This window comes from Serinus canaria, chromosome 2, assembly GCF_022539315.1.
Source record: "Serinus canaria isolate serCan28SL12 chromosome 2, serCan2020, whole genome shotgun sequence".
In the NCBI taxonomy this organism is placed as follows: domain Eukaryota; kingdom Metazoa; phylum Chordata; class Aves; order Passeriformes; family Fringillidae; genus Serinus; species Serinus canaria.
This window is the reverse complement of record NC_066315.1, coordinates 68,201,724-68,214,450: the sequence shown is the minus strand read 5'-3', so window position 1 is coordinate 68,214,450 and position 12,727 is coordinate 68,201,724. Positions and strand designations below refer to the sequence as shown.

Sequence of the window (12,727 nt, the reverse complement as noted above, 5' to 3'; positions counted from 1 at the left end):
TAGAGAAACTAATCACATTATTAGGATTATGGAAATTACATTTAGAAATACAGTGATTAAAATGACGAGAAAGAAATAGTATGTCTTCAGCCAACACATTCCTAGTCAAATAAATCCTACAAAAATGCTTGATAAGAGAAGGTCAAGAAGAATTTCATGGGCTCCTTTCATGTCCAAGCAGCTGCCCATCCCAGAGACTCCAAAGTTCTAGCATAAGGCTTTAATTTGCAAATCTTCTGGGACTTTCTGAATAAAGGGGTCAATTTAGTCCAAGAGGATTTTGCTACAGAGGGGAGATGACCACTAATTTATTAAAATTATGAACATCCAAATCAAGGTAGAGAAACCCTTAAAAAGTTTTTTTAGTGAGCAGTATACATACCAGTGAACTAAGCAGCCTTCACCTGTGAGCCGGCACTCATGGATAAATTTGATGCTCTCTCTGAAATGCCTTGCTCTGAAAACAAAAGCAGAAAGAGGATAAAGAAAGTGCTGCATTTAGTGAAATCACTACTTAGAAAGAAAGAAATATATCCGAAAGCTCACCTCACGCTGTTTCTAGAATTTAGAACTGAATACAGGTCTTACAAAGTAAAAGTTATTGTCTGCCAATGAAACACAGAACTCACTGGTGTAAGTTATTTGCTACTCTATCCAAGTAAGAAACTGGTATTTTAGGCACTACAGTGTGATAAACTTTATTCTGCTGACTGTCAAGTCTGTATTTCGGTTTGTGTTTGATTCTTCTTAAAAGCAGTGACTTGACCTCACATGTCCTTGTGTTCTCAGATGTCTGGAACTCAGCACAACTGCACGAGCAGCTCTCCAGACATAATGTCTCTCACAAAGAGACACTACCTGCTACCCAAACTTATGCTTATCTCTAACTCTACCTCCTCCTTCAAGCCATATGCCAGGGCATGTCTAAGCATTAAGACTTTCTGCTCAGCTATGTGAAATCACTTCCTTTTGTCTCTGCTATGAAAAAATTCTCAATTCAAGCCCTGTCTTCTTAAGTTCCTTCCAGTCTTCTCCTTTCAGACAGAAGTACCCCTTCTCATATGCAGGGTGTCAGTCTACAGCCCACCTGTTTTAAAGCAGCAGAGGAGAAAACCTAGAGAAGATTCCATCTGCAAACTTTAGGGTTTATAATCTCACTATCCTTTACACATGCCCCTTTCATTTTAAGTGGGGCATGGTGAAGGATAGCAGGCAGGCAGCTGTCATCATCTGAGTGAATATGCAGCACTGCCTCTTTGCTTCCCAGTTCCAAGTTGCACACCCCGCCTTTTCAACTGCGAAGCCTTTGGTGCTGCCTGCAGTTTACCACAGGTGCATGCAGCACCTCTTAGCTCAACAGAGCCAGAGTTCATGGTGGCCTTTGAGTGTTCTTGCAATAAGCTCACAAGCAGAAGCGGTAGGGGCAACACAGGCAGAGGAAAGAGGTTCTTAGGGGGCAGTCACTGCCAGGCCTGCTGGCAAGGTCAAACCTGAAAGCACATTGCGCTCAACACCCATGAAACACAACGTCCTGTATTCAAGATGTTTCCCCTTTCTGGGTGAATATTATACCACAAGGGTAAAAGAAAAAAAAACCTCAGCCCAGCACCAGCAGCCACACAAAAATCAGGAATACCCACATAAAAGGAAGCTTCCCTTCCTGCCTAACAGTGCAGCTGCTGATACTGTAAACACTCCTGTCCTGAAGGACAACACTGATGCAACAGTGTCACTGCCTGAAAACCTTGTGAATGCAAGAATATCTAACTGGAATAAACAAAAAGAAGATCCCAAGCACGAGACTCCCTCTCCAATTCGGTTCCTGCATCACTGGATACAAAATGGAAAACACAGCTAGAGAAGACTTGAGCAGCTTTTTTGGAAAATCTCAAGGCACAATGCACTCCCAAGCCTTAGGACAGCAGGTCAACTAAGGCTTTTATGTTTCTAAAGGAACTATTGAAGCATGTGGGATAAGTGAAGACAAAGCCTTACAAATGCATGTGTACTCAGACTGCCACACCAAACCACTGTCGCTGGCTGAGTTCTAACAAATCATGGTGCTCCGGTCTGCCAGGGGATCACAAGAGGTTTCACATAAACAAATTTAGAGGACAAATGAGACCTCTGGCTATGTGTGCAAGAGACTTTGCTATTGCAGAATGAAGAGCTTAGCTGAGATTGAAAGCATTCATTCAGATGCAGCTTGGTTAGGTCTGTATTATCTGACCTGATCTTCTCATCTTTTCTTTTTCTCTCTAGAAAATCTGGCCAGGAGGGCAGCTTCATGCACCAGTGAATTTGTTTCAATGATCTCGCACAAGTTTTGGTAAGACACTTTGAACACTGGTTTGAAAAATATCCGTGACTGTGCATAGGTACTAAACATCGTGAACTCCATTCACCCAGTTTTCTTCACCCTTCCTCTCTACTGACACTCAGTCTGCTGATGTGCTTTCAAGTGTGTTTACAGGCATTCATGAAAATGAGAAGAGAAATAGTCACATCTAGAATTAGTGCTCCTCTATAGCACCCTGGCCTCTCCTTACCTTGAGCCAGAGAAAAGGAGGTTATGAACTCCTCCACAGCCCTATGGCATCAGGGGCTCTTCTGGAGCAGCACACACAGTTGCCTAAACTCATTTTCAAGGTTACGGTAACACCATATTTAGATGAAAACTAACACTGAGGACCAGTTAGCTGTGTGGCAAGTGCCAGACACAAAGAAGAATGGTAAGTCTTACACTAACCACAGAACAGTTGACTATCATCTCTAACAGGAAAGCGCTTGACAAATGTGTTGATTTGCAGCCCATTTGTTGGATTTCAGGACAATTTATTACATGATATCTGGCTCTTACATCTCCCAGCTAAAAGCTGGGTCCTGAACTGCATCATCTTTACAGTGGGAAAACACCACAGGAAGAAGCACCAGCACAATGCCCCTACCAGGATGCTGTGGAAGTTATCTAAACTTACCCACTAGCACGCTGCATAATTCAAAACTAGACCAAGAGCAGAGTTATGATACCAGAGCTATATTTTCATTTGTTGCTAGTTAGACTTCTACAAAGATTTACAAAGGTTAAGAAGACAGCATCCAAATCAGATAGGACAAAGCATCTTGATGTTTCTTTCCTTTGGTGATGTGAAAGAAAAATAATCTACCAAAATTTTCTCCTCTTAATAGGTCACCTGGCTTCTGCATTATCACCACTAATCACCTGACTGTTAGATGTTAATTCCTTAGAAACAGGCAGCCAAAGACAATTAACTGAAACAGGGTAGGAAGGGAAGGTTTTATTTCTATAGAAATAACTTTTTAGTGATGAGTTCTATAGAGGATGACATTTCTGGAGCAGTTACTGGCCCAAGGTAAAATTCTCACAGACCAGGGAAAACGTTGATTTAACATCTAGGAAGTACCTTGAGTCTGAAACGCAATTGCTTTCTCCCTATGCTTGCTAGGGGCCGAACAGGGGAGTAAAACAAAGCTTTTGAGACACTTTAGTGAACACCCACATGCTAACAGGGGAATCCCTGCTGTATTTCCCTGGCAAGTCATCCCTCTGAGGAAAAGAACTCCACTAAACAAGTTTTCTAGGACTAAATGTGCATTATACACACAAGAAACCAGCGGTTTCCTTCAGAAAACTGAGCTGAAGTGCATTAAGAGCTCACAGTCCCAAAATTCAGTGGGTAAAAGGCTTCCAGGTGGTCCTTGCTGTAGGGAAACAGGCAGGAGAGCAGAGTGCACCCCATCAGTTGTGCCTGTCAACCATTGCTAAGAGAACACAAGGACCTGCAATACAGGATGCTGCTTGTTTGGTTGTTTTTTTCTCCCTAGAAAGAAACCAACATAATCCCTCTTTAAGAAGAGGGTAGACATGCAAAGATGTTGCAGAGGGACCAATTCCCTTCCTGTTCCCTAGCTATCCCTCCCTCCACAGTGGGCACAGGGAGTGTGGTTAACCACTCCTAGATGAGACTGCATCCAGTCCTCACAGGCTGAACAAAAAGAACTTCCTCTTTCTTTCAGAAGACTGCATGTGCAGAGCAAGCGAGGGTGCTATTTGTGAGCATCATGATTTGATTTTACTTGAAGGCCTGGACTGTTTGAAGTAAAAGAAGAAAAATCAGTTACTCATCAAGTTTTATTTTAAGTGATTGAATGTATCAGTATTAGAAGTAATGACGTTTGCTTGCAACCACCTGATACCAAAGCAAGTATTTTAGATGCCTGCAGCATAACAGAAACAATACTCATGCAAATATTCTATCTTCTTACTGAAGCCTTAAGAGCCTTGGTACTGCACCAGACAGCTCGAGCACAGGAGCTGGTTTTTCAATGTAACTCCTTGATATTTAGCAGTGAGGGAATTGTACATTGTTTGATGTTCATCATAAATGCCATCCTTTCTCTTTCCATTCATAATTGATCTCAATTAACAAAGGAAGCAGATTTAGAAAATGTTGTCAAAAATGCTACACACTTCAAAATGCCAATGAACAATTAATGACGTGAATCTTTTCCTCTAATCTCATATTAGCTTTCCTCCCCAAAATTACATCTCTTTAAATGTATTTATTTTTATTCTAAATATTAAGGCCATGGAAGTTGTCCATGACAAAGGCATTAGCTCTGTGTCTTCTCATTACAGACCTGAAATTTAGGGGATTAGGGTGTTTTTTATTGCGGGTGGGGTGTGGTGCTTTTTTTTTCCCCTTCCCCTAAAATCATGACAGAAATGCAGAATGAAAAGGCAAATCATCACACACCAAGTGCCACACTGGAATATTTCTAAAGTATGAGAAATACATGCTCTAAAAATATCCCCCAAAAGCATGAGCCAGAAAATTGCTGTGATACAAGAAAAAAGCAGCACTGAACTTCCTTCCGCACCTAGCAGGCCTCTTTCTACTACTTGTTTCTCTACCAAAACTTGGTAGCAGGATGTGGCTGAAACCCCCCTCACCTCTCCCCAACATAAACACTGAGCTCTAGAAGAGAGAGCTGGTCACCATCCAAGTTCTTTTGTTTTGATTTCTCTTTGGAATCAAGACTTGCCATGCTCAATTAAAACCAGGGGTAAATCAATTAGCATTACGTGAACTTTAGCAGAGATGAGAAAGAGCAAGGCTTGGACACCCTAGCTGCTGTATCTGTGTCCTCAAGGTGAGAGTCACTGCAGGGCACAAAACTCCCTGCCACGCCAGCTTATACTAAGAGCAGCAGGGACTTCTGAGGCAGGTTCAAGAAGTCCCCAGCAGATTGTCACAGGGGTAGTTTGCATACAGGGATTTTGTTTTGAAGGCCCACTGTGAGGAATTTATTTCAACCCTTGAGGCACCATGCTTCAAACCTCTTTCAAATATTTTGTTAATGGCTGCAGTTGGCACTAAAAAAAAAAAAAAAAAAAAAAAAAATAGAGGAGCCAAACACAAAGATCTACAAAAACAGTGGCTAAAATAAACTGTGACTGAATTAGGCCCAGACTCACTAAGGAATTCCTGAAGTTTAAGGCCACAAATCAAGAGTGTTTACATACTGAGACTCCTACAAGCACACATAGAAAGCAGGTTGAAATGAAGTGTTGCTGTGTTTTCTTTACGGATTAGACCCCACATCTGTGTAATACTCATTAGAGATCAGAATGAGAGCTTTCAGCAAATTTTAAAATAGGCATCATGGGATTTCTGGGGTTTTGTGATTTACTTTAAAAAAATACTTACAAGTTCTGCGAGGGTGAGTCAGCAGCAGGAATGCACAGGTACTTCATTCCCTGTGTAAAGAAGCAAAAAGGTATGAGAAGAAAAGATTCATGTTAAACACATTCATCCATACAGCACAAATCCTGCTCTAGACTGGTGGAATATTAATTTTTTTGAAGAAGCAACACCATCATTCAGAGATCATCTCTATACAGTCAGATTTAAAAAGACTTGCTTTCACATTGCCATGGCACCAGCATATAGCTTAGTCATGCTTCTCCCAAGGCTCAATAGTGAGCTTCTAAAAAAAGGAGCATCTTTACTAAAAAGATCACAATTGTTCTTACATTTCCAGGAAAATGAAGTTGCATCTTCTCCTGCCCTTGCCTTTCTCTGAACAAATGTTACAGCTTGAAATTGTGATATGCAGTTTCTTTTAAACTCACAAAATCATTTTTCTTCACCCAGCTGATAAACCAAACAAAATTTATTTCAAAGAAGAAACATGTCTGTGGCGTCGATTTTGTTTTTTTATTTTTGTAAACATTCAAGAAGGACAACCATAAAACTCATACTTTTCTTCCACAAAATTAGCCTCTCTTTCTTAGTCAGCTATCATAGTAAGTTACCAGATCAAGTAGGGAAGTTAGATAACCATTTCTGATGCATTAAAAATGTTACTGGATATATTTAAACCAACATATCTACAATCCTACACTACTGCTTTGCATTGTCAATGCTCGTTTCAACTGTCATTTTATTTTCAAAAGTTTTTTTGCTCCTATGACTGTTAAGAAATGGAACACTTTTGAAAGCACATTTAGGTGACTTCTCAAATATGACTTCCAGAATACAATCTGCAGCTCAGACACACAAAAACTACATTATTCACAGGAACTCTTATTGAATTATCTCAGATGCTGAGTTATGAATTCTTCAGAGGCACTTGTAAAAACAAGAATTCAAGCAAAAGGGCCATTATAAAATGCACCTAAATCTATCCTTTTGTAATGATGCACACTCCTGTAATAATCCCACACATTCAACATCACACATGGAAAGCTGCATATTTATGTACAAGAGATCCTTTGCCAACAAGGTGGAACACAATTTGCACCCACCAGGCATTTTATTTGCCAGCTGGGGAAAGAAGTGGAATTTTCACTGCTCAAGTGTGTGGCTACCTGAGGCAGCATCATCTACAACCCCTTTGCTTTGCTGTCTTGGAAACCCCTCCTTATTTCCCCTACACACACTTTGTTTCTTCCCTTGCCATTGCACAAAGAGCAAGCCCTTTTACAAGAGATCCTGACCCCAGCACCATGACACAGCTCTGCCAGGTGCACAAACTTCACCACTATGTCAGAGAGATTGTGGGAAACAATCAGAAACAGTCGGAAACATTGTGGGAAACCAGGAAAGCTCCACAGCCAAAAGCTGATCCAAAACAACCTGTATAGACACACTAATTTAGAAAGATAGTGTAGCAGCAACACTTATATTGATAGGTTGCTGAGCCAAGGATAATTAGTTATATTGACAGATTAATTACAATAATCAGCATTTGTATGACACATCTGAGAGCTTTAAGTTGGACACTAGTATCACTTCAAGTGAGTCACTCCAGTAGAATGAGGACCTGAGACCCGAAAGTAAATTTACATGTTATTCTTTCCCCATCACCTCTAGCAACTCCATACCATTGAAAAATTAAAAACTGAGGGCAGGAGATGGGTTAGCTCTGGAGTGCACTACACGCCAGAATGTTCGCTCCTCCAGCACGCACTGACGCAAAGTCACTCCGCAGATTTCAGAAGCTATGGCACATGCTGAGTACTTTTCACAGGCTGAGTGCAGAGGAGCTTTCAGATCGTGCTCACTCTAAAAGCAGAAGTAGCACCCAGCACAAATTTAAGACCTGCAGTGTTCCTTTTTTTGTCATGGCTGGTTAGGTCCAACTACTGCAAGCAAGCATGAAACCAGCCTATGAGAGACCACACATGGTCCCAAATTGCTCATCCAAAGCCTGATCCTGGACATCTTCAGCACTTACAACTTCCAGTGAAGCTCACAGCACACTTTTCATTACTGGGCTTGCAAATGCTCAGCATCAGCCTGTTAGCTTTATTAATAAATCTTCTCAGAAAGAAGATGGTTTAAGTTACTGGAATTTGGTATTTTGACTGATGTATATCACCTGTGTTTTTGGAAGGCTGTGGTGATGGACTCCTCCCTGTGAGGAAATAATCACACACTCAACTCAGAAATAGTTAGAGGTGGGATTTCAAAAATACTGTGCAGTGACCTAACCCATCTCCCACAAAAATCAACAGTGAAACTCTCAGCAACTTCGAGCCAAACACAGTTTGGCCAGAGTTGGTAACTCCTGAGGATCCCACCCTATCATCTAGTTTTGCTTCTCTTGGTTGAAATAATAATTATAATAATAGAATCAAATACTACTCATCATAATTGGATACTTGAAATACAACATCACCACAAGATTGTATGAGGCAGGTATTCATACATGAGACTCGGGATTTTTTGTGTAGCTATTCCTGTGTTGATTGCATGAATTAAGATTTTCCTCACACATACTGTATAGACTTTCTTTTTTTTTTAAACATATCAGCAATAGGAAGACACAATTGCTGAACCCTGCTGTTTGTGACTCTTTTTGGAAAAAAACTACCCAGGATCACAATACTTGTATATCTGTGCCCCAAGACACTACTGTCTTTCCTGTGCACATAGACTGCAGGTACCATCAAAGAAGGTCCCCAAAGGGACCTTTCAAGCAGAACAGTTTATGCCAAGCAAACAAACAGCTACCTACAATATTTAATATAGGGTACTAGCATGCAAGAAAGACAGAAACACCACTATTTTCTTACCTAGCAGTTTGTTTGCCATTCTCAAACTGCAAAGCATAAAATGTTAGGTGGAACAGTGGACTACAAAAGAGTGAGCTAAATCAAAGACTGTTGAAATCAGCTTCTTGTGAAAATTTCAACAGGCTCTAAATTAGTCTCTAGTCAGCAGGTTTATTTCGTTAAATAAACCTGAATCCAGTTGCAGATGCAATGTCCCAGTTGAACCAAAATGGCATATCAATAAAGATGGAAAGACAAATACAAAGTTTATGCCAACCATATGGAAGTCTTTATTTACATCTTTTTAAATTAAGGACACTTTGTTCCTTTGTACAAAATGACAATTCTGTAAAATTATTCAGTGAAGGAAGGACAGAACAACTCAAAACACGTATTGGGCCAACTTCACCTACACACTCTAAATTAGGTGCTACAGAGCAGCTACTCATTTCAAAACATGGCTTTTATTCTAAACAAAGGGAAAAGCTTGTAAAGCCTAAAAACTGATGAAAAGAGAAACATCATTTAAAATCCTATATGAAGTAATACATCCTCTTTATTTATTGCATATAAATAAAGGGGATGTGTATTCTTGCATATATATTGTTATTCTTGCATATATATTGTTATTCCAAAATTTCTTCAGCTGACAGTTGTGTCAGTCATGCTTTATCTCTCCAAACACACTTTTCCTCAGAGTACCAAATTAAAATCTATGGCTCCAGCCTTTTTAATTACACAGAATCTATGTATGTTATTAGGTAATATAACATCCCAAACATACGAAATGGGTACAGACCCAAGCTCCCAGGGCAATGAGATGAACACAGCATTTTTCTGCTCATCTCAATTCACTACTACTTTCCACTTCTTACTTTGAAATCACTGCTCACTTTCCTTTCTTCATCAATCACCTTTACCACCAAACACCCCTACCTTCCAACACACACACACACCTCCCCAGACTTTTTGCTTATTACTAACATGGTGATCCTAACTGATGCCCCCATCAAATTAAAGCAGTGCTTCCATTTCTTTTGGTTACTTAACCTGTTATCATTGTCCAAAAAAAAAAAAATCAGTAAAATAAAATATAATTTACTTTTTTGTTTTCTGTTTCAGCAGAGTAACCACCAAAACTAGATTTCTCTCATAGGCCCTGAAACTGAGTGCTGCAGTTAAACCGATACAGTGAGAGCTAACAAAACTATGGCAAGTATTCAGATTTCAAGATTGTCAAAGCTGAAACAAGGGAGAGTTAAGTAAAATTTCTAAAATTCACTGTTATTTGAGAAACAACAACACTTTCATCACAGATTCTGGAATTATAAGCCAGTTCTACTGCAGTGAATATCAAGGGATTAAACCAGATTTCAGGTGCATACATATATATGCAGTAACTTTACACTACAGTCAATAACGTATTAATGGAATTCTGTCAATATTCAAACTTCTAACTATTTTAGAGGTTGAGCTACTAAAATTGGAAACAGAACAGTTATGTCACATTTGGAAAAGTCAATAAGACTCAGGAACAAGACTTTCCCAATATCATTAGCTTTTAAAAAAGGTAATTACATATTTGTTATTAAATCCAGTATTTCATTCAGTGCTCAGGAACACAACAGTCCAGTATAGAGAAAACTCTGTTTGTATTCTACTTAAATAGAATCCTATTTTAAAAACTCCAACTTCATTTTAACTAAGCTTGAAAAAACTGGCATTTAGGGTTTTTTGGAAGAACTTGTAGAATTTTGTGGTAGCAGAATGACATATCTCTAAGTGCCAAATGTCAGCTAATGGATCAATGACTGAAAACAGGACCTTTGCAGAGCACACACAAATTCAATTGTACAATACCAAGAATGATTTCAGCTGTGAACAGGTTAAAGTGCAAAAAGTACTGTAAGACAAATGCAGCATCTATACAGATGGCTGCTCCTTTGCAATGGTCGAAGATACTCTGAAGTCACTGAGAATGAGAATCAGTTTGATTACATCTTAACTATACTAATGTACGTTTTATGTGTGAAAGGAAACTGTCCAGTGATTCTTATATAAAATGAGCACTCACAAAACAGCTTGCACGAGAATAAGGACTAAAAATGTTACTCATTATTTCATGTTCAGTGGGTTTTCCAAGTAGTGTTTTTGCAGACATTTTTCAGAATATCATCTTTGCTGCTGCTGTACATACATTTCTGAGGTTCTAGTTAGCACTGGAAGCCTGAATCTAGAGTGTCAGATTTTAAAAGTTGAGGAGAGGGGGAAAGAACCTGAAATTACAAAATTTCTGCTCTCCAAGGGCAAAGAGTAGGGGGAAGGGTCTGTAAAAAAAGTTCAAAAAGAGCAGTATTGTATTTTTGGCATTAAACTTCTCTATTTAAATTTATGTAAAGATACCATCAACGATTTCCAAGAATTTTTTTTTTAAACATAAAACCCTAAACTTATATTTGTGAACCAAGATGCAAATAGAAAACCTCCAGCACCTGGCAAGTTCTTTCAGGTTAGTCAAAAACCATGTGTTAATTTGAGTCGTCACATCAACAGATGAGGACAGGAGGACTTATTTTTGTTTAGGGGCATTTCAGCAAAAAAGCTATAGTGGGAAACAGCCGGCACAAAGCTTCCTCAAGCCAAACCAATGAGAGTTTATAAAGGGTTTAGTCCAGTAATGCACCAAACTGAACCTGCTAAACTGAAAACCGTTCAACCGTTTGTTTGTCCTTTCAGTTGCTTTCTGTAGCAATCACCATTAGTGCTGATTTTATTAATGACTCATAGAAAATGCATTTGTGTTTCAGCCCAGGATAACTACTAATTGACTTCAGCGAACAACACACTCAGGTTTGGCTTTGAAAAATATTATAAACAAAATTGAAATTACATGAACAATGTGAACAGCAGCCAATGGGATGCTTCTGCAATAGAGTTCATACATTTCATTCTTCCTATCAGGAGTAATACAATGTCAGAGTTTTTTACAATGCTGGTTCATAGCTTTCTTAGGAAGTAGTCTCAGTGACACTTTTGAAAAGCTCCTTAAAGCTGGAATGTGTCAATCACAAATAGAAAGTGTCCTGTTAAAACTCTCCTTCCCCATCTCTCCTCTCTAAAATTAAAAGAGGCAAATGTTGAAAATTTAAGGATTTTTTTAATTGCACAGAGCTGTGGTTATTATTTCTAATTCTAACCCTGAATTCTCGTTCTAACCTGTCTCATGAAAGAATGCAGAGTGGGAGAAAACACTAATGACTTTGTATTAAATTGTGGTTTATTTCCTTCAGGGAACACCAAGAGTATTTACAGGACTTCAACTGAGAGGAAGGACTTTGTTAGTATGCCTTGACTAACACGATTTATTCAAGCTCCCAGGCATGTCAGGGCATATCTGAGCACTACCAATCACACTTATCCCTGAACCCTCAAGGGGGTCCCTGAGTGCTAAAATAAAACAATACATCACAACTGCCTCTTTCTTTAAGGGAATGCTGGAACATGATCACTACACCTCTGGAATAAGCTCACTTTACTTTTTACAAGGGCACCTAGTGACAGGACAAAGGGCAATGGGTTCAATCTGAGAGAGAGGAAGTTTAGATTAGATACTAGAAATAAATTCTTTACTTTAAAGGCCAGATTGGATGGTCTAGTGGAAAGTGTTGCTGCCCATCCATGGCAGGGGGATTGGAACTAGAGGATCTTTAAGGTCCCTTTCAACCCAAACCATTCTATGATTCTGTGATTAGAAGCATGGGTTAACACATTCCACATCGTGTCTTCAGCAGCGGCAGGTCAGAGCACTTGTCCTGTTCTGGTTAACATCATAACCAAGCAATTAGAAACACCAGACATCTACTGGTCTCAACATCCCTCATGCAAACAGCTCACCATTGAAAGCTCCAAGCAGTTCTCATCCTCTCCTCCCTGCCACCTGCCATGACAGGAACATGCTTCCCTCGACACAGCTAATGTGTGATGAGCAAGTCAAACTGTGAACTAATTCAGTGCATCACCAGAGCAGCCTCTGCCAGGGGGACTCCATCATGAAGGCCTGGCTTGACACACTTTTAAGAGCTGCTTTGTGGAAGTCTGTTGGTAGCTTTGTAGTGAGCTACTGGGGTAATATTTGAAAAATTA

The 12,727-nt window shown here is 39.6% G+C and overlaps 1 protein-coding gene across 1 annotated transcript in view; it reads right to left on the bottom strand.

The window, feature by feature from the left end:
• Positions 1-12,727, bottom strand: part of DUSP22 (dual specificity phosphatase 22) — a 43,678-nt gene that overhangs the window by 8,043 nt on the left and 22,908 nt on the right. Inside the window, exons 4-5 of the mRNA XM_030237275.2 lie at positions 5,733-5,782; positions 383-457 (exon numbers count right to left, since the gene is read on the bottom strand). Of these exons, the coding sequence (XP_030093135.1) occupies positions 383-457; positions 5,733-5,782 (125 nt within the window). The remainder of the gene's footprint in view (positions 1-382; positions 458-5,732; positions 5,783-12,727) is intronic.